This window comes from Leptodactylus fuscus, chromosome 5 (assembly GCF_031893055.1).
Source record: "Leptodactylus fuscus isolate aLepFus1 chromosome 5, aLepFus1.hap2, whole genome shotgun sequence".
Lineage (NCBI taxonomy): Eukaryota > Metazoa > Chordata > Amphibia > Anura > Leptodactylidae > Leptodactylus > Leptodactylus fuscus.
Genome location: NC_134269.1, coordinates 18467414 through 18489738, shown reverse-complemented (window position 1 = coordinate 18489738; position 22325 = coordinate 18467414). Strand labels below are relative to the sequence as shown.

At 45.9% G+C, this 22325-nt stretch overlaps 1 protein-coding gene across 1 annotated transcript; it reads left to right on the top strand.

The window, feature by feature from the left end:
- The first annotated feature begins 4718 nt into the window (after positions 1-4718).
- Positions 4719-21682, top strand: HOOK2 (hook microtubule tethering protein 2). Its single transcript, XM_075272538.1, has 22 exons — positions 4719-4861; positions 9230-9315; positions 9456-9528; positions 9729-9779; positions 12152-12284; positions 12381-12448; positions 13087-13149; positions 13530-13610; positions 15629-15792; positions 16055-16195; positions 16577-16778; positions 16869-16979; positions 17082-17169; positions 17555-17621; positions 17704-17841; positions 17926-18013; positions 18095-18129; positions 18231-18313; positions 18504-18607; positions 19135-19239; positions 19395-19466; positions 19549-21682. Exons 1-22 carry the CDS (start codon positions 4814-4816, stop codon positions 19708-19710), a joined length of 2163 nt encoding a protein of 720 aa, XP_075128639.1. The 5' UTR covers positions 4719-4813; the 3' UTR covers positions 19711-21682.
- The last annotated feature ends 643 nt before the right edge of the window (positions 21683-22325 follow it).

Genomic DNA, 22325 nt, shown 5'->3' with positions numbered 1-22325 from the left:
TTTTTTCCCCAATATATGCATGCGTTGTAATGTATTTGACCTCTTCCTGTGTGTCTTTATTGGATCACCTATGTTCCATTTTTGCAACCAACCTCCTATTGCATATTGCAATATGCTGTTGACAGATCCATTTGTTTTCACACATGATCTCCTGTATCGGAGGGCTTTCCATGTGTCTGTATTTGTACCGCCCATTGCGGGTGAGTTATGTAACATGTATGTCTCTCTGTTTACAGTAAGGAGCGGCATCCACACAGCTGACACTCTATATAAGTTGTAGTAAAACAGGCAGCGGGTGACGGCACATTGTTTACAGGATGGGTCACACAGATATTTTATGGGGTGAGGTCACCGGAGTGCGCAGGAAGCCTACACACCTCATATACAAGGCAAACAAACAAGGAGCGGACCCTTCACATAGGACCAGATGACAAACTGATGCCGAGAAGGTGGGCGCCAAGTGGCAGGAACAAAGGCTATAGCACCCTGAAACCAACGGGCTCCATGAACACCATCCAATGTTATGTATGTGTGAATAAACGTAATTGATGAGTGCTGTATATCAAATACCTCAGGTTGCCATGTTTGTGTCCGATTACTGATAATAAGAGTGTACATTGATAATTGCCACGTGTGATGGCAGTAATGACATGTCACAGGAGTCTTTCATCCTCGCTTGAAGATGCTGAACCTATAGACAAAGCATCAACTCCTTGGATCCCTGCTTATATGCAAGCCTGGCTATAAATCCAAAGATTTTTCACAAATGGCCTCAGATAGGGGGCGCTGTTCAAGTAGCTGTCTATGCAATGTCTGGAGTAGAGAAGGCTACATGACACTTACAAGGTTTGTATTGTGGTTGGGCCCCATCACTACAGCTCATCTCCTATTGAAGTGGGAGCTGAGTTGCAGTGAAAGTACCCAACCTCTATACAGGGGATACAGATTTCTGCTTCTGACCCTGTACGGTGGACCCCACAGATCACATACTGATGACCTATACTGGCCTTTAGGCTGGTCACACATTAGTCCTCTTTCAGGCAAAATGCCCAATTTCAGACCACAGTGGGCCATGAAAATGTCACCTAAACTATTACTGTGGGCAGCCAATGGCAGACTTGTGTCTATCAAATGAAGATGGCTGTGGGATATTTTTGGCCTGTGGTTAGGGTTTAACGTGATCTGCCCAAGGTCTCCGATCATCACAGGGACACTGCACAATAAAAGGGGGAACCTCCTGAAGTCCCCAAAGAGTCAGCAAATCTCCTGCACCCACCAGAATCTGTCATTTTGTATTTGACATGGGTATATTATGTGTTATCATCTCATAAAGAAGGGGCATGACATGCCCAAAAAGGGGTTGTGTCATAGCCCAGGAGGGAGTGTGCCCTTGGCAAGAGGGAAGTGGCCACCCCAAAAATGAGGTTTTCCTGGGATTTCCTGCCAATGTCTCCAGATTGAACAGTTTAGCTAAACCAGTTCCACCATCGGACCAATAGCTGCATAGCGACCATCATATAACTGGTGAGCATGGCCAGTTTAGGACAGTCCGCCCATTGTATTGTGGGTGCTAGGGCTAGTGTCCGCACCACGCTAGGGCCAGGGCCTTCTACCCATAACATAGGTGAACATGACGGTACAGTACACTGTCTTACTCTATGAGCCCATATGTTACTAGGTGGGAGTGTTTGATGGTCCTTGGCCATCTACAATACCCATCCCGGTTTCAGACACAAATGCCCCTTTGTAGAGCTCACCATCACCAATATCTGTTTCGGCAGGCCACCAACCTCAAAACCCAAAAGTCTCAGAAGGGATTGTCCACATTTAGAAAAATATGGCTGCTTTCCTCCAGAAAGAGCACCACACCCATCCACAGGTTGTGAATGATATTGCAGCTCAGTCCTTTTCACTTCTATGGCACCAAGGTGCAACACCAAATACACCCCATAGACAGTATCTGGCTGTCAGGGCATGCTGGGGGTTGTAGTTTGTCAGCAGCAGCTTTATACTATCACTCACAGCCTGTCCTGAGCATTCAAGGAAAATGTAAGTGGCGTCATAGTTCTGTGTAATGCTGAGTACTCGCAGGCTCGGATTCCGGCATTACAGGCGAAAACATCCTCCCTGCACTGATACACTGTAACAAACATTCAGCACTAAAGAGATTCAGTTGCTTTGTTTAGCTGATGGAGATTTAGCTACGCGGGGATTCAATTGTAGCAAACCCTCAGTTACGAGAAGTATTGTCTGGATATATCTAATGTTTCAATTCACTTACAGCCAACAGAGATTATGGAAAATGGTGAAGAACTGAAACACACAATATATTAGAAAGACGCAGAACTTATTATCAGTGTTGTAGATACTACATAGGCAGATCATGAGACGGTCATGGGGCCCTTGGTAAAAGGGGACCCAACACGAAACGATTTTCTGTCACAAAGCATTGAATGCAGAGGCAGATTTTTTTCTTGGAACTCTTGGCGTATGGAGAGGAATTTAAGGCAGTCTTCCACCTCAGATTTCTCTCCAAATTCTGGCCCTGTGGATGTTGGGGTGAAAAGCGGACTCTCCTTGCTAATAAGCTCGAGCCTTGTGCCGCAGGTTCTGTAGCTGAATCAGCCATGGAATCCGTGACAAGATTGTGCAGAACAGGAGGAAGATTCCAGCTGGGATTTGGATCTAATTTTGAGGTGGAATCTTCCTATAAATCAGTTCCAATTTCCTGTTTCAACTGCACTGCAAACCTGCAGCAATTTACAGTATATTGTTACCTGTGCAGGTCCATTCATTTGCAGACATTTTGAAGATTATTTTCCATTATTTAGCAGACCCCCTGAACGGAAACCTGAATGCAGGTGTGAGCCTAGAGTAAGGGCTCGTTCACATCTGCGCCTGGGACTCTGTTCTGCAGGTTTCCATTTCCTGCACAAAACAGAACAGGAGACGGAAACCTGCCGACATCTTTCCATACCCATTCATTTGAATGGGTTTGAAAAGTGTCCGGCCATGAGCGCCGGGGAGCGTTTTATGCGCTCCGTGGCCAAACCGTTTATTTTTAACCGGGCAGCACAGTGGCTCAGTGGTTAGCACTGCAGCTTTGCAGCGCTGGAGTCCTGGGTTTGAATCCTGCCAGGGACAACATCTGATTTCCAAGAAAAAGGTAAGTCCAGCATCCAACAGGTGATGATGAATAAAATTTAACTTTTATTTAAATTTCATATAAAATGAGTATGCATTTGTAAGGGAATAACAATGTAGCATGGCTACGCGTTTCGGAGCTGCATGTCTGCTCCTTCTTCAAGGCAATCACGGTGGATGAAATTGAACTATTGGTGAGCTGGATTTTTTCTTTTTTTGTTATATTAGGGACAACATCTGCAAGGAGTTTGTGTGTTCTCCCCGTGTTTGCGTGGGTTTCCTCTGGGTACTCTGGTTTCCTCCCACACACCAAAGACATACTGATAGGGATTGTAGATTGTGAGCCCTATATGGGACAGTGACTGTCAATGTCTGTAAAGCGCTGTGGAATATGATGGCGATATACAAGTAAGCATAATAAATAACCGGACACAGAGTCGGACATGCAGTACTTAAAAAAAAAAATGTTTCGCCGCGGAAAGCTCAAAATGCTCACGGCTAGACTCGGCATGACAGGCTTCCATCTTCTGCTGGCAGAAGACGGAAACCTAATACAGAGTGCCAAACGCTGGTGCGAACCCAGCGTAAGACAAGTGAAGGGAAGCAGATGACTTTGAGATTTTTGTGAAAAATGCCTCCCTGACCTCGAAAAAAACAAAATGCAACAACTCCCATCATGTACTGACAACCAATGGACCGTGCTGGGAGATATAGGCAGGAGCTTACCAAGTAATCTAATGGGGGTCTCTATGTTGTCTTTGTGCCACGGTCAATGGCTAAGGCCCCACGTTGCAAAAAATGCAGCTTTTTTGTTGAAGATTTGGATTTTTTTTTTTTCCAAAGCCAGGAGTGAACTTACTTATATATTTCCCATTCTTTTTGCAGCTATTGATGACTTTGGCTCAAAAAAATGCAGCAAATTCTGCAAGGCTGAGGCCCCGCGTTGCGGATACTCAGCTTTTTTTTTTTTGTTGCATTTTTTTGAGCCAAAGTCAAGAGTTGCTATAAAAGAAGTGGGATAGATATTAGAAGTTCTTCTCCCTTCTGCTCAATCCACTTTTTTGCAGCAAAATCTGCAATAAAAAAAGCTGTGTTTCTGCAACATTAGGCCTTAGCCATAGACCGCAGCCCTATGTGGCATAAAGCCCAACATAGAGCCCCATGATAAGATTACTCGGTGAGCTCCTGCCTATATCTCCCAGCATGCTCCATTGGCTGTCAGTACATGATGGGAGTTGTAGTTTTGCAGCAGCAGCAGCTCAGGAGCCAAAGGTTATAAGCAGCTACTAAGCAGGGTGAAGGTGTCAGTGCCTAGGGGATGAGCTCATGTGCAGCTGTCACTGTGGCTGCACTCTGGGTGTGCCCGACATATAAACTGCTTTTATTAATATAACACAAATAATCAGGCAGCGCTACAGACACCTCTAATGGTAACACAGCGCTTATGAAGGACCCCTAAACCAGGATTGTCTCCCCTTGGAAACCGAGAATGCTGCATAGTGATTGGACGATCTCTGACGGTGGGCGGTCCTTCTTACTTGAGTAAGGTGTCTGTCATACGTGAACATTACGGTGGCCGGTGAGGGGCAAAAGCCGCTGGAATTCGATTGGCGTGGCCTGTTGGCTTTACCGTATGTTCTGAGGGAAAAGAGCCGGGGATAGAGCGGAGATGAGCGGCAAGAGGAAGGCAGAGCAGAGCGACCCCCTGCTGACATGGGTATGGCCCCCCGGGGAGGTGGCGGCGCTGGCTACTTGGAGCAGAACTTTTCCTTATGTTACATCCTTACTCCATGTTACTGAGTGTTACTCAGCCCGGCCAGTGTGTGACTAACTGTAATACTGTGGATGGCCAGGCAGTGTGGTGTCAGCCTGGAGGAAGGAAGTGCTTATGTAACAGGTTGTATGGCATGCTGCTCTGCAGGCTGGTGCCCCTTATTGCTACTACAGTGCCCCCCCTCTTATTATTACTACAGTGACCCCCCCCCTCTTATTAGTACTACAGTGACCCCCCCTCTTATTATTACTAGTGTCCCCCCCCCTTATTAGTACTACAGTGCCCCCCCCTCTTATTATTACTACAGTGACCCCCCCTTATTAGTACTACAGTGCCCCCCATCTTATTACTACAGTGACCCCCCCCCCCTTATTGGTACTACAGTGTCCCCCCCCCCCCTTATTAGTATTACAGTGCCCCCCTCTTATTATTACTACAGTGACCCCCCCTCTTATTAGTACTACAGTGCCCCCCCTCTTATTATTACTAGTGTCCCCCCCTTATTAGTACTACAGTGCCCCCCCTCTTATTATTACTACAGTGACACCCCCCTTATTGGTACTATAGTGTCCCCCCCCTTATTAGTACTATAGTGTCCCCCCCTTATTAGTACTATAGTGCCCCCCCTCTTATTACTACTACAGTGCCCCCCCTTATTAATACTATAGTGCCCTCCTTATTGCTACTACAGTGCCCCCCACCTTATTAATACTACAGTGCCCCCCCTCTTATACTACTACAGTGACCCCCCTCCCTTATTAGTACTACAGTGCCCCCCTTATTAGTACTATAGTGCCCCCCTTATACTACTACAGTGCCCCCCCTCCCTTATTAGTACTATAGTGCCCCCCCCTTATTAGTACTACAGTGCCCCTCCTTATTGCTACTACAGTGTCCCCCCCTATTAATACTATAGTGTCCCCCCCTCTTATTAATATTACAGTGCTCCCCCCCTTATTAGTACTATAGTGCCCTCCTTATTGCTACTACAGTGCCCCCCACCTTATTAATACTACAATGCCCCCCCTCTTATACTGCTACAGTGACCCCCCTCCCTTATTAGTACTACAGTGCCCCCCTTATTAGTACTATAGTGTCCTCCTTATTGATACTACAGTGCCCCCCCTCTTATTAATACTACAGTGCCCCCCCTCTTATACTACTACAGTGACCCCCACCTTATTAATACTACAGTGCCCCCCTTATTAATACTATAGTGTCCCCCCCTCTTATACTACTACAGTGCCCCCCTTATTAGTACTATAGTGCCCCCCACCCTTATTGGTACTACAGTGCCCCCCCTCTTATACTACTACAGTGCCCCCCCTCCCTTATTAGTACTATAGTGCCCCCCCTTATTAGTACTACAGTGCCCCCCCTTATTGTTACTACAGTGCCCCCCCCTTATTAGTACTATAGTGCCCCCCCTTATTAGTACTATAGTGTCCCCCCCATTATTAGTACTATAGTGTGTTCCACCTTATTAGTACTATAGTGTCCCCCCCTTTATTAATACTATAGTGCCCCCCCTTATTAGTACTATAGTGTCCCCCCCCTTATTAGTACTATAGTGTCCCCCCCCCTTATTAGTACTATAGTGTCCCCCCCCTTATTAGTACTATAGTGTCCCCCCCTTATTAGTACTATAGTGTGTTCCACCTTATTAGTACTATAGTGTCCCCCCCTTATTAGTACTATAGTGTGTTCCACCTTATTAGTACTATAGTGTCCCCCCTTATTAGTACTATAGTGTCCCCCCCTTATTAGTACTATAGTGTCCCCCTCTTATTAATACTACAGTGCCCCCCTTTATTAATACTATAGTGTGCCCCCTTATTAGTACTACAGTGTGCCACGCCCCCCCCCCTTAGAACTACAGTGCCCCATCCCCTTATTAGTAGTACATTCCCCCCCTCCCTTATTAGTACTACATCCCCCCCCTTATTAGTACTACAGTGTCCGTCCGTCCCCCCTTATTAATACTATAGTGTCGTCCCCCCTGTTATTAGTACTATAGTGTCCCCCCCTTATTAGTACTACAGTGTCCCCCCCCCCTTATTAATACTATAGTGTGTCCCCCCCTTATTAGTAGTATAGTGTAGTATAGTGTCCCCCTCTTATTAATACTACAGTGCCCCCCTTTATTAATACTATAGTGTGCCCCCCCTTAGAACTACAGTGCCCCATCCCCTTATTAGTAGTACAGTGCCCCCCCCTCCCTTATTAGTTCTACAGTGTGCCCCATCCCCTTATTAGTAGTACAGTGTCCCCCCCTCCCTTATTAGTACTACATTCCCCCCCCCCTTATTAGTACTACAGTGTCCATCCCCCCTCCCTTATTAATACTATAGTGGTGCCCCCCTCCCTTATTATTACTATAGTGGTTCCTCCCCTTTTTAGTAGTACAGTGTACCCCCCTCCCTTATTAGTACTACAGTGTGTGCCCCCCTATTAGTACTACTGTGGTAATCCCTACCTTATTAGTATTACAGTGTGCTCCCCCTTATTAGTACTATGAGAGGACTGTACTAGATCTACAACTTCTCATCTTTTCTATGAGAGGACTGTACTAGATCCTCTACTCCTCATCTGTACTATGAGAGGACTGTACTAGATCCTCTACTCCTCATCTGTACTATGAGAGGACTGTACTAGATCCTCTACTCCTCATCTGTACTATGAGAGGACTGTACTAGATCCTCTACTCCTCATCTGTACTATGAGAGGACTGTACTAGATCCTCTACTCCTTATCTATACTATGAGAGGACTGTACTAGATCCTCTACTACTCATCTGTACTATGAGAGGACTGTACTAGATCCTCTACTACTCATATATACTATGAGAGGACTGTACTAGATCCTCTACTCCTCATCTGTACTATGAGAGGACTGTACTAGATCCTCTACTCCTCATCTGTACTATGAGAGGACTGTACTAGATCGTCTACTCCTCATCTGTACTATGAGAGGACTGTACTAGATCCTCTACTACTCTTCTGTACTATGAGAGGACTGTACTAGATCTACTACTCCTCATCTGTACTATGAGAGGACTGTACTAGATCCTCTACTCCTTATCTGTACTATGAGAGGACTGTACTAGATCCTCTACTCCTTATCTGTACTATGAGAGGACTGTACTAGATCCTCTACTCCTTATCTGTACTATGAGGACTGTACTAGATCCTCTACTCCTCATCTGTACTATGAGAGGACTGTACTAGATCTACTACTACTCATCTGTACTATGAGAGGACTGTACTAGATCCTCTACTCCTCATCTGTACTATGAGAGGACTGTACTAAATCCTCTACTCCTTATCTGTACTATGTGAGGACTGTACTAGATCTACTACTCCTCATCTGTACTATGAGAGGACTGTACTAAATCCTCTACTCCTCATCTGTACTATGAGAGGACTGTACTAAATCCTCTACTCCTCATCTGTACTATGAGAGGACTGTACTAGATCCTCTACTCCTTATCTGTACTCTGAGAGGACTGTACTAGATCTACTACTCGTCTATACTATGAGAGGACTGTACTAGATCTACTACTACTCATCTGTACTCTGAGAGGACTGTACTAGATCCTCTACTCCTTATCTGTACTATGTGAGGACTGTACTAGATCTACTACTCCTCATCTGTACTATGAGAGGACTGTACTAAATCCTCTACTCCTCATCTGTACTATGAGAGGACTGTACTAAATCCTCTACTCCTCATCTGTACTATGAGAGGACTGTACTAGATCCTCTACTCCTCATCTGTACTATGAGAGGACTGTAGTAGATCCTCTACTCCTTATCTGTACTATGAGAGGACTGTACTAGATCCTCTACTCCTCATCTGTACTATGAGAGGACTGTAGTAGATCCTCTACTCCTTATCTGTACTATGAGAGGACTGTACTAGATCCTCTACTCCTCATCTGTACTATGAGAGGACTGTAGTAGATCCTCTACTCCTTATCTGTACTATGAAAGGACTGTACTAAATCCTCTACTACTCATCTGTACTATGAGAGGACTGTACTAGATCCTCTACTCCTCATCTGTACTATGAGAGGACTGTACTAAATCCTCTACTACTCATCTGTACTATGAGAGGACTGTACTAGATCCTCTACTCCTCATCTGTACTATGAGAGGACTGTAGTAGATCCTCTATTCCTCATCTGTACTATGAGAGGACTGTACTAGATCCTCTACTCCTCATCTGTACTATGAGAGGACTGTGATAAGTCAGATACTCCTTAGCTGCGATTCTGGATAGATATTGACCATGTTGTCTATTTTCCCATAGATTCAGACCTTCCAAGTATCCGGTCCTTGTACGTCTTATGAGGACTTAGCGGGAGGATTGGCCATTGCTCAGGTGTTGAATCTCATGTGAGTACATGATGAGGGTTAGGATCCTAAGATCCCAGTGAAGGTTTGCCAGTGTGTGTGGAGATATTGGGGGTTGTAATGTCACAGCGCTCTGCTGGATTTGAGGTTGGGGTCCTTCATTCTCTCTCTTGTATCTACAGAGATTCCTCGTGGTTTAATGAAGCCTGGCTGATGAGGATAAAGCCGGACTCTACCGACAAATGGAGGCTGAAAGTAAGTTGTATTATAGTACTCTATACTGAGGAAGGCGGGGGTACTGATTACAGCAATGACCCTGCCCCTAGAGGGCGCATACTGATATATATCACATAAGTAGCTTATTGTTTGGCCTGTAGGTTGTGTATGATTATATGTCATATACTTAACGCCATTATACTGGTCACTAACAGGCGATATATCTTTTCCTCTCTCAGGTCAGTAATCTAAAGAGAATCCTGCAGAGTGTTCTGGAGTATTATCAAGATGTGAGTAACAACTATTCACACAAAGTGATGTTCATCATTACAGTAGTTATATTGTACACAGGGGCAGTATTATACTAGTTATATTCTTGTACATAGGAGCAGTATTATAGTAGTTATATTCTTGTACATAGGAGTAGTATTATAGTAGTTATATTGTACACAGGGGCAGTATTATACTAGTTATATTCTTGTACATAGGAGCAGTATTATAGTAGTTATATTCTTGTACATAGGAGTAGTATTATAGTAGTTATATTCTTGTACATAGGAGCAGTATTATAGTAGTTATATTCTTGTACATAGGGGGCAGTATTATAGTAGTTATATTGTACACAGGGGCAGTATTATAGTAGTTATATTCTTGTACATAGGAGCAGTATTGTAGTAGTTATATTCTTGTACATAGGAGCAGTATTGTACTAGTTATATTCTTGTACATAGGGGCAGTATTATAGTAGTTATAGTCTTGTACATAGGAGCAGTATTATAGTAGTTATATTCTTGTACATAGGAGCAGTATTATAGTAGTTATAGTCTTGTACACAGGGGGCAGTATTATAGTAGTTATATTCTTGTACATAGGAGGCAGTATTATAGTAGTTATATTCTTGTACATAGGAGGTAGTATTATAGTAGTTATATTCTTGTACATAGGAGGTAGTATTATAGTAGTTATATTCTTGTACATAGGAGTAGTATTATAGTAGTTATATTCTTGTACATAGGAGTAGTATTATAGTAGTTATATTCTTGTACATAGGAGCAGTATTATAGTAGTTATATTCTTGTACATAGGAGGTAGTATTATAGTAGTTATATTCTTGTACATAGGAGCAGTATTATAGTAGTTATATTCTTGTACATAGGAGGTAGTATTATAGTAGTTATATTCTTGTACATAGGAGCAGTATTATAGTAGTTATATTCTTGTACATAGGAGCAGTATTATAGTAGTTATATTCTTGTACATAGGGGCAGTATTATAGTAGTTATATTCTTGTACATAGGAGCAGTATTATAGTAGTTATATTCTTGTACATAGGAGGTAGTATTATAGTAGTTATATTCTTGTACATAGGAGCAGTATTATAGTAGTTATATTCTTGTACATAGGAGCAGTATTATAGTAGTTATATTCTTGTACATAGGGGCATTATTATAGTAGTTATATTCTTGTACATAGGAGCAGTATTATAGTAGTTATATTCTTGTACATAGGAGCAGTATTATAGTAGTTATATTCTTGTACATAGGGGCAGTATTATAGTAGTTATATTCTTGTACATAGGAGCAGTATTATAGTAGTTATATTCTTGTACATAGGAGGTAGTATTATAGTAGTTATATTCTTGTACATAGGGGTAGTATTATACTAGGTATATTCTTGTACATAGGAGGTAGTATAGTATTTCCCCAAATTAGTCTGATAGGGACTATGGATTGTGAGCCCTATATGGGTCAGTGTGACCATGTCTTTAATGCGCTCTGGAATATGATGGCACTATACAAGTAAGGTAACTAAATAAATAAGTACATAATAGGTCCATGTATTAGAGTTTCCAGGCTATCACCATTATCACTGGCCTGGACTATACAGTGTCTATGTGATGTTTTTCCCCACTCTCCTCCTCTCACCAGGTGACATGTAACCCATCCCTTGCCCCCCTCACCAGGCTGTGCACTTGTTCCCTGCAGTATAAAAAATGGAGTCTTTCTCTGGCTGGGATTTCCCTATCCGGAGTTTCATCGCTCTTATCTATGTAAAGTTATGTCCTCCACCCGCACTTCCTCTTCACCTGCTGTTTGGTCTCATCCCAAAAAATGTCCCCTGTGACCAGAATGAATCATTGTCCAGCCCCAAAGGCAAAGAAAATTCTTCTTGTGTACACAATGTGTGTAAAGCCGGGGACACATATATGATCTACCCTGATAAGCTGGTCGGCAGTGAATGGCTGGAGGTCGGGTCTGAGTTCTTCTTTGACTGACGACGTGTCATTTTCTTGTACACAAAAGCACAAAGATCCATCAGATAGAATAAGGTTGAATCCATATATTATACAATCACACAGAACTAATTGTGCCATGTAAGTGCACCCCCTGGTGGTCACTGATGCCCCTGCACCTTACTGATCGCGTTCCAGATTCAGGGAAGCTTTATGCATTGACAACAGCCCATAAGGTTTTCCAATATGTAGGTTTAAAGGGGGACTCCGGAATGGAGGACCAGGGGTAGGTGAGTAACTGGTATGAAGGTGACACTTCTCACACTTCAGGCCCCCAGAGTAAGCTCTATGGAGTTGCTGAACAAGCAGGATGTGCTGGGAGATTTCAGCTCTGAAGCCTTCTGAATTGGGATCTGTTTTTCTGAGCAGGTTCTTGGACATCCGGTGTCGGAGGACCACATCCCAGATGTTGCAATGATCGGGGAGTTTTCAGACACTACAGAACTGCGGAAGATGGTGCAGCTGGTTCTGGGGTGTGCTATCAGCTGTGACAAGAAGGAAGGTGAGGCAGGGGGCCGTGAGGCCGGACATAGAAGGGGGGATTAGACCCCCAGCCTCAGCTATGATTCTGATCTGGTTGTGTTTTATCTCTACTCAGAGCATATCCAGCAAATCATGACCCTGGGAGAATCGGTGCAGCAAGCTGTCATGGAGTCCATACAGGAGGTAGGTGCTGACAACCCTGCGGCTTGGGTCTAGAACAGGGGTAGGGAGCGTACGGCTCTTCAGCTGTTGCAAAACTACCACTCCCAGCATGCATACTGGCTCTGCTGTTCTGGGAACTCCCATGGAAGTGAATGGAGCATGCTGGGAGTTGTAGTTTCTCATTAAAAGGGTTATCCGATTTCTAAGATTGATAGGCCATCACTATTAGCTCTACAGCCATCTTGCCATATAAGCTGCAGCGACAAGTATAGGTTGAGGTCTGTAGGGCAGCGCTGCAGTACCTACACTCTCCACTACAGTTTGTACAGCCTCAGTACCAGTGACCTGAGGATGTCGGACCCCCTTCCCCACATCTAATATTGATGGGTTATCCTAAGGGTAGGCCATCAGTCTTAGAAACTGGATAACTCCCTTTAGACGTGTTGCCATTCTACGGTCCCTACATAGTCTCATGGTAGGCAGTCCTGACCATTATCAGTTATACATACATACATTGTCAGGAGGAGTAACAGAGGAACACTACAAGCCAGAGTTAGAAGAAATACCACCAGCACTATTTTCTCTTGGGAAGTGCAAGTGTTTCCTGGGGCTCTGTGTCCTCTCTGTACTTACTGACGGCGTCTATTAACCCCCTGCAGCTCCTGAACAAGGAACCTACAGACACCGCCACGGGCGACACCTATGTCAACTACGACAGTCAGGTAAGTGGCGCCCAGCAAGACGGATCCGCTCTCCTGTAGTTGTGAGATATTTGGTTTCCTATTCCTACACTTAGTTTACTGTGTCTTGGTGTTGCGTAACCTCAGTCTGTCCTGGAAACGACCAGTCTCAAGATGCTGGGACGTTCTGGGAGTTGTAGTTTCACACCCGCACGTGAGCAGGCAGGTCGCAGATATCTGGTGTAACCGCTACATGTCCTACAGTGTTTTACAAAGACGCTGAACCAGCAGGACGATGGGTTTGGTCAATGCTGGAAACCTGATTGTTACTACAGCTTTGGATGTGCCTGGAGTAGAACATACAATGGCTATTTTAGGACACCCCTCAAGACTTCTCCTTATATCCTGCTTTTGTCTTGCAGTCCCGTAAATATTACTTCCTCAGTGAGGACACGGATGAGAAGATGGGGATCCTGCATCGGTGCCATGAGCTGGAGCAACAGGTAGGCCGGGACTGAGCATGTGCTGTTTATGGTGATGGCGTGTCTTGGTTGCACGGTGGTGGTGGTGGCGTGTATTACATTTCTCCGTTACAGACCCCATACCCTACATAACCTGCGGGGGGAGCTCTAATATTCCTACAGTATGGACACACTGGGGGAGATTTATCAACACCACCATTTACGTTTGCGTCATTTTCCAGAGTTATCACCCAGTACTTGTTGATTTGCTAATTGAAAGTCTGCTGGCAGAAACCTCCAGGGAGGCCTGATGGGTAATATGTGGGCGGGTATGTCGCCCTATACAGTTGTCATTCACACTCCTATAGGTTGTCACAGCCCCGCCCTTATGACAAACCTCAGTAGAGATTAATAGTGCTTAAAGGGGTTTTCCAGGATTTTTTTTTTTTTTGAAGATCCATGTGGGACCCGGGACCCCTGTGGATCAGCTGTTGATCAGCAAACTGGGGGTCAAGGTGTCAGGCCTGTGCCGATCACTAATTGATGACCCCTCCCCCTAACGATAGGTCATTGATTTGTGAGCCTGGAAAACCCCATTTCAGGATACGTGCCTGCCCTTTAAAGGGGTATTCCCACAAAGCAAGTTATTCCCTATCCATAGGCAGCTCGCTGATCTGGAACGGATGAGACTTCTAATGGAACAGTGGTTGGGCTGAAGTACAGCACCCGGCTATGTCTATTGGAGCGGCGCGCTCTGCCTGATCACTGCTCAATTCACAACGGGGGGATGAAATTTCCTCGCTCTCATGATTAAGAGGAGTCGCAGCAGTCACATAGGGAATTGCATTGTTGGAAAACCCCTTTCGCGTCGCACTAAACCACCCACAGGTACCTATAGACTGGGGGTTTAGTGTCCAAAATCACCCTGACAGGTCCTCTTTAAGTATCCATCATAATTAAAGGGGAAGTCTACTTCCCGAAGCGGTTTCTGACCTGCAGACTGGTGATGGGGGGGGGCTGGGCTTCTGTACATGGCACCTCATTGAGTGATTTCACCCTCTAAAAAGGTGTTAAGCTGAGTTTGGTTTGGCATCCGGAGATGTTGGGTGAGTTGAATGCCTGCCTCTTACCTAAAAACCTCTAATCCTGTTTGCATGCCTGCCAGCTGTCTAACCCCGGGGGGCATTGCCCTGTAACCCAATGCCAGGGATGTCCCTCGCCTTTGTGTGCTTGATGGCATCCTGTACCCTGTCTATGCACTGCGCCTTATTAATCCTGTTGTCTGTGTATTACTTATACATGTTGTTTACAGCCATTGTTGTGGGCACAGGGTTGGGGGAGGGAAATGGATGCCTTGGCACGCCACGTTCTAGCCACATGTGCCCACCCTGCACATATAGACCTACACCCGGCTCCTTTACCAGTCTCCTGGAACCGATATCTAAGCAGACTGGTGCAGACAACCTGCACATAGTGTCCTGTTCTGGCATCCATTACTTATGTCTGCAGTTAGATGACAGCCGCTCCTTTATCAGAATGGGTTGTACCATTAGTCTGCTCATATAGAGGGGTTCATAAATGCGACCCTGGCTGCAAAGGATGTTATTTTGGACTGGACCAAGCCCCGAGCACAGATGGGGATAAAACACAAGTGAGGGCATTGCAGAATGTTGCATGTAATATCCGTCCTTGTCCCCAAATGCATGGAACTGCCCATGGACCGCACTGCATCATGGGCTTTTACCTGTTAAGCCTCATGTTTTTGCTACCCTGGGACATCTGGGTTGGCATGACATGCTGGGACTTGTAGTTCTGTACCAGCTGGACGGCCTATGGTTGCCTCTGTCGTGTCACTTCTTGTCAATAGTCACTGAAGCCCAGGGTGTTACCCCTGACTCCTGATGACTACTTCAGGGTAACCACAAGGGAGCCCCATTGTTATGACCCTTCACCCTTAACCCCCTTCCACTGTTGTCTTTAACCCTTCTCACACTATGTGCTCCTTGCTCCTCTCCTTCCCGTGTCCTGTCCCTCCTCCCCCCCCACCTTTAATCCTTAAGGTCTCATTGCTGATGGAAGAGAAGCGTAATCTGACTTCTGAGAACCGAGCCCTCCGAGAGCAGCAGGAGACGCCCGACGGAGATATCGGGACACCCCAGATGTTCAGCAAGAAGCTGCTCCTGTTGCAGAGTCAGATTGAGCAACTTCAAGAAGAGAACTACAGGTATGGAGAAAATGCAGATACAGTGTTCCTACTGATCTTAGTGGGTTATGAATATAATGACAAAGCTGCAGTGAAGACTGACACATGACCTGAACCTTATGGGAGGGGCCTGTGTATTTCTCTGGTAGATAGCAGACCAGGAACAACATGTTAAGTGATGGGTAATGACCCTTATGGTGGCTGTTACCTGTGTTAGAGATAACCAGAGATGACCAGTCTCATTTGTGGCCTATAATTCACCATTCGTGGCCCCATATTCCAGGCTGGAGAGTGCCCGCGATGACTACAGGCAGAGGTGCGAGGAGCTGGATCGGGAGACGCAGGATCTACATCAGCGCAACCAGGACCTAACTGGGCTGGCACATAAGGCCCAGTCACTACGGGATGAGATGGACATACTGAGGTAAGGCTGCAGGATTGTTATGAAAATTCCCAATAATCGGGGGAGGAGGGGGTGCGTCGGGAGTCTCGTATACTTAATTGTAATGGCTGATAACAGGGAGTAAATGCCCTGCACAACAGATGATGTAGGATCTATTTTATGCCTGTTTTTTTTAAAAAAAAAAAAAAAAAATTTGGACAAAATATAAACATTTGCGGGTGACTATACTTGTGCCCTCGTGTGATACTCGCACCATCTGCCTAGGAAGCTGGGGTATGGGTTACTGTGTGCTGACCTCAGGTGGAAACCTAAGTATTGTCCCATTATAACCAGTAATAAGACGTCTGCCAGGGTTCCTCATGACTGATGTCACTGTCCCACGGTTGTCACCTTTCCCATCAGGCACTCTTCAGACCGTGTGGGGAAGTTGGAGACTCTGGTGGAGTCTTACAAGAAGAAGCTGGAAGATCTGGGAGATCTGCGACGCCAGGTGAAACTCCTGGAGGAGAGAAACACTGTCTACATGCAGCGTACATGTCAGCTGGAGGAGGAGCTCCACAAGGCGCATGCATCCCGAGGACAGGTGGAGAGTCTGAGCCGACAGGTGAGACCTAGAAGAACACAGAGATGTATGACTGACCGTGTCATCCAGACATGACTAGAAGAACACAGTGATATGTGATTGAATCTGCAGGTCCAGGAACTGAATAAGAAGCACTCCGCAGAGTCTCTACGGGCAGAGAAGTGGCAGTTCGAGTTCCAGACCTTAAAGGAAAAGTTTGAGGCTTTACAGAAGGAGCGAGAGGTGAGGATATGTCTATAGGACCCCCCCCACACACACTGACCAGAAGTCTTTGGTCACATGAGTTCCAGACATGGCCACTGACCGTCGTGTGTTTTCTTGCAGAGGCTGTTGGTAGAGAGAGACTCTCTGCGGGAGACGAATGAAGAGCTGCGCTGTTCTCACCTACAGCAGACGTGCCTGGGACAAGCAGGTGAGCGGGCACTACCTCCACGTATCCGAAAAACCCTGGCCCCCGTGATGACAAGACATCCTGTCACCTCCTGACATGTCTGCTTTAGTAACTAACCATTTCCTTCTGCTATAACTCTGCTTTGTGCTGTTCCTCTGTTACGCCTCTTGGAAATTTATGACTAAACTGATATTGGAGCATCACCATTACACTCAAAATGATTCGCCCTATACAGTCACGGTCACCGTGTGTAGGGACAAACGAGCAACTCATAACTTCAACTGCTTCATAAATTTCCAGGCGGAGTAATAGAGGAACCGGGCAGCGTATAGCAATATGAGACGCTGGTCAGGAGATATTTTATGTTATGGGGACGTCTGACTATATAGGACTTGTCTCTTCGCAGATGCCCTCTCCGGGCTGCCGTCTCCAGTGGACAACTTAGCTGCGGAGATCCTCCCTGCGGAGCTGAAGTAAGTGGATATATAGTATATAACGTATATATGTGTCCGCTGTATATGGGCTGCGCTGTACTGACCCCTCTGACTCCCATAGGGAGACTGTGTTCCGTCTTCAGCAGGAGAATAAGATGCTGTGTGTGCAGGAGGCCTCGTACCAACAGCGTCTGTCCGAGCTGCAGAATCTGCTAGAAGAATCAAACCGCGGCCGCAATAGACTGGAGAGTGAGAACCGGTGAGAGGGGCGGGGGCACGGTGCGTGTGACCGCAGGGACCGCCCCAATACAACAGTCTATATGGTGACTGTCTCTTGTTTCAGGCTGAACCAGCAGCAGATCCAGGAGCTGAAGACTCAGATCGAGGATCTCCAGAGACAATTACGGGAACAGGGCAGCCGGGCGGAGGACGTGAGTGCCCCCTATAGGGTGTGATCACTGCACCATCTAGTCATGTGACTTAGACCCTAACCTGTCTCTTCTGTCTTACAGTCTTCACAGCTGAAGAGGAAGCTGGAGGAGCATCTGTAAGTATATACTAATGGGTGCACTAGAAGGGTTCTGTCCTGCAGAGCTGACAATCTAATACACATAGGGCATCGTGTATTGATACCTTATGTTTTCTTAGGGAGATGCTACATGATGCCCACTCGGAATTACAGAAGAAGAGGGAATATATTGATACCCTGCAGCCCAAAGCCGACCTGAACAGTAAGGAGTGTGCAATCCTATATATCTGATCCACCACTAGAGGGAGCTCACTGTATACAAAGTCATAAAGCTCACAGTGAGCTGTGTTAATCCCTTTTGGGTCTGGGGTCCATTCTGTGTAAAGCTTATGAGACTGTATGGCTGGTCTGGTTTCTGTGTGTAGCGCTCACCCCCTTCTTCGCTTCCTCAGTGTCTCGCAAGGTGGATGAGTTGCAGCAGATCTTGCGGCAGAAGGAGGAGGACATGCGAGCCATGGAGGAGCGATACAAGCGATACGTGGAGAAAGCGCGGACGGTGAGCGGCTACATCTTGTAGACAGTTCTCCTTGGATTACCTATATGTAGTCGTCCAGTCTACACATGAGAGTTACATTAGTGGGTGTAGCACGGCCACCTACTGGCGGGTATCCTGCACTGCGCACCTACCTTAAAGGGGTTACCTGGGGAGTAATAAAGATGACTAGTACATACCCTGCTGGGTAATATACACCCAAGAGCCCCATTTATTACCATTGTGGAGGGGCAGAACTGTTATTCCTTTGCTATGACTTTGCCCGCCTCCCCCCCCCCTCCCCCCTCTACTCCATGGACCTGTGAACTGAGTAGAGTGGGGTCAGGTATCTGGCAGGTAACCAGTATAGATCACTCATAGCGATATGCCCACAGAATGAAGCCTAACGTGCAGCGCACCCTGATGGTGAGCTTGGGCACTGCTCCGACTCATTTCATTGTCATCACTGCCGTCACTCCCCAGATATTCACCCCTGTTTCATGCCTAGGGATGATTTTTGGATTTGCTTTCACTATGCACCTTCTCCTCAGGTTATTAAAACTCTGGATCCCAAGCAGCAGAGTCCCATCCCCCCGGAGATCCAGGCCTTGAAGAACCAGCTGCAGGAGAAGGAGACCAGAATCCGGCACTTGGAGGTGAGGCAGACATCTTGGTATATACTGTATTAGTGTGATGAGGCCGGAGCTGAGAAAAGTGATGTCTGACAACCTGATCCCCACCCTCAGCTCAGGGTGGGGGAGGGGTGGTATACTTGCCACAATATTCTTACCTCTTTTTTCCCGTCCACCAGACTGACTATGAGAAGACCAAGTCCCAGCGAGATCAGGAGGAGAAGCTGATAATAAGTGCCTGGTATAACATGGTGGGTGACTGGCCTGGGCATGGGGGTGGGAGCCAGCTGGGTATTACACAGACTATATATGTATTGTCCCCTCTCTCACCAGGGGATGGCGCTGCAGCAGAAGGTCACAGATGAAAGGACACAAGTCCCCAGTGGAGCTCAGTCGTTCCTGGCCCAGCAGAGATTGGCCACCAATGCCCGACGTGGACAACTCTCCCGATCCTTCCATCCCAGATACAGCGAAAAGCGCCAGAACTTGTCCTGAACCCGTATGACGTAGTATAGCGGGGTCATCGTATAAGCTATAAGTCTTTAAGGGCCAGCGTAGTGGTAGGAACCAGCCTGTCACTGTCTGGACAATCACACTACTGTAGGGGGCGCTGCCGTTCCTTTTAATGAAACCAACCTGCCTTTTTAAACTTTTGCTGCCTTCTTTTACCTTCGTGTTGCACTTCCTTACGCGCTTTCCTTCGCCTCGAGCATCTTCGATATCTGCAGAGCATTCAATGTGCATCATAGCGCCCCCTGGAGGTGATCCTGGGAACTGCTGCTGGGTCAGTTATGTGCATAGGACTCTATAGAACGTATATACAGGCTACCAGCAGTGGCCCCCGGGGACCCCTCCTGCTCATTAGGCTATAGCGCCCTCTATTAGATTCTGATTTTATTACTGCAGATGGTTTTAATACAGAGTCCATGTGTCTAAGTCATACACTACTTCATTGTCACATTATAGGAGAGATTTGTGAAGAAAACCGACCGGCCTGTCCTTATGTCGTCTGATGTAGCATTGTAGCGCCCCCTTGTGGTGGCTTGTGGTTACTGCAGTGTGGACAATTTAGGATTTTTATTGATTCCACCACCCGTCCCCGGTGTGATCTCTGGGTAAGGTTTTCTTTCTTGTCTCCTTGCACAACTGGTGCACTTTACTTCTGTCGTAGCTGAGCACAAGCCAAAGACGTCTCCTTAGGCTGCACATTCACCTCCTTAGAGCCTTGGAGCTGACATAGGAAGAGCTTGTACATTCACTACCTTCACAATCCCCCCCCCCACCTTTGTAGGAGGGGGTGAAGACCCTATTAGGCCCTGTCCTCCGTTCTATACAAGTCAGTAACACTAATAATATAGAATAAGCTCCATTGACGTCACTACTTAAGTATATATAAAGGGCAAATTTGGGGGCCATATAATCAAATTTGTCCATGTGCAATAGTATAGGATCACTAAAGGTACAGAAGTTGCCCCCATGCCCTGACTGGTTGCCTTATTAACCCCTGCTAGCAACACACAGCTAGCCACATGGTAGGCCCTATATACAGTGTGTGTATGTATGTGTGTATATATATATATATATATATATATATATATATATATATATATATATATATATATATGAGCCCAAAGTATTATACTGACCCTTTAAATCTCGCCGCCACATTTCCCCCGTCCCTTATACGTTTTAGATCACCTCTTTGGGGTATTTTCGGGGTCTCTCTACATGGATGTTGTTTCCTGCCTCTATTTATGTACGTTTTAAGCTGTGAATTGCGCCTTTGTCCATATTGTATTGTTTTTATTGTTCTGTATCTGGTTTTCGTGTCACACCTTAAAGGTAGACGTTTTTCAGATCTCTTAGGAGAAGCTGCTTTTTTTAGAATACTTACCTGTTGGGGTCGAGAGCTGCTTAAAGGGGTTGTGCCATAAAAAGGTAATCTCTATCTATGGGGTCCAATCCTGAGAATGGGGGTTACGTTCCTCACCAGAGTAAATGTAGATGTGTTACTTGGTGGGCACTGCTAGCATTCACATCAATGGTAAAACTCTTGGCGCTCCTATTAAAATGAATGTGATTTTGGGTTCGTCCATCCACCAGGCGACACCTCTGCAGTCAAGCTAAATAATACCCCACCCACCGATCCCAAGAACGGGGTTGTCTGTCATCTATAGATAGAGACTAAATACTTTCCATGGCATAACACCTTTAACCATATTGATAGTGGTGCAGTACCGCCCTGTGGCCACTAGATGGGGCAGTGCTGGTATAAATTACAGATCAGCTGACTTCCATCCAGTATCCCTTGATCAGTTTTACAATCGGTACAAATGACCTCTAGTGTTGTGGGGGAGGGGGGGTTGTCTTAAGGATCCCTCCAAATTCGACTCCTTTTCTATCCGCTGTTAGTTTACCGTTCGTAGTGTTGTTTATAACATTGTCTACTTTTATACACTGCAAATAAACTTTTATCTCTCTTTTTACCAAAACCTCTGTCTCTTGGTGCTGAATGTCAAGGGTTAATACGATGGTCTCCTTATACAGATGTATTGGTCTGATTAGGTTGATATGGAAAAATCCTTTAAGAAGAACCTTGTGTAGGTTTAGTAATGTAGGAGCTCTTGGTCTACATCAGGGGTAGGGAACGTGCGGCTCTCCAGCTGTTGCAAAACTATAACTCCCAGCATGCATACTGGCTCTGCTGTTGTGGGAACTCCCATGGAAGTGAATGGAGCATGCTGGGAGTTGTAGTTTCACAGCAGCTGGAGAGCCAAAGGTTCCCTACTCCTGGTCTACATGATACACCCGCCATAGAATCAGTGTCTGCCCCAGAGCTGTCCTGACCAGGGGCCATAACTAGGGGAGACCCTTCTTCCCCATCACTTGTGGTGTACATAGACCATAATTACCCCCACATTTTCCTGCCTAATCTTATCCATGCCCTTAGAGATTATGGTCGTCTGTCCGGCTAGAGACCCTCCCCGTGAACATCCCTACGGTCTTTGCCCAACTTTTACACAACAACTTTGATTTCCAATGTTGGTAACAGTCCCTTAAATGTCTGCGGGTTCAGCTCACCCCTTCCTACTCAGTACTGTACTCGGTGA

Excerpts from the sequence above, each read along its gene's own strand:
- HOOK2 (XM_075272538.1), top strand. The coding sequence starts at position 4,814 with ATGAGCGGCAAGAGGAAGGCAGAGCAGAGCGACCCCCTGCTGACATGG. Across the intron at positions 13,150-13,529 it reads ATGTCAACTACGACAGTCAG|TCCCGTAAATATTACTTCCT; the intron begins GTAAGTGGCGCC and ends TTTGTCTTGCAG. Across the intron at positions 16,196-16,576 it reads GATGAGATGGACATACTGAG|GCACTCTTCAGACCGTGTGG; the intron begins GTAAGGCTGCAG and ends CTTTCCCATCAG.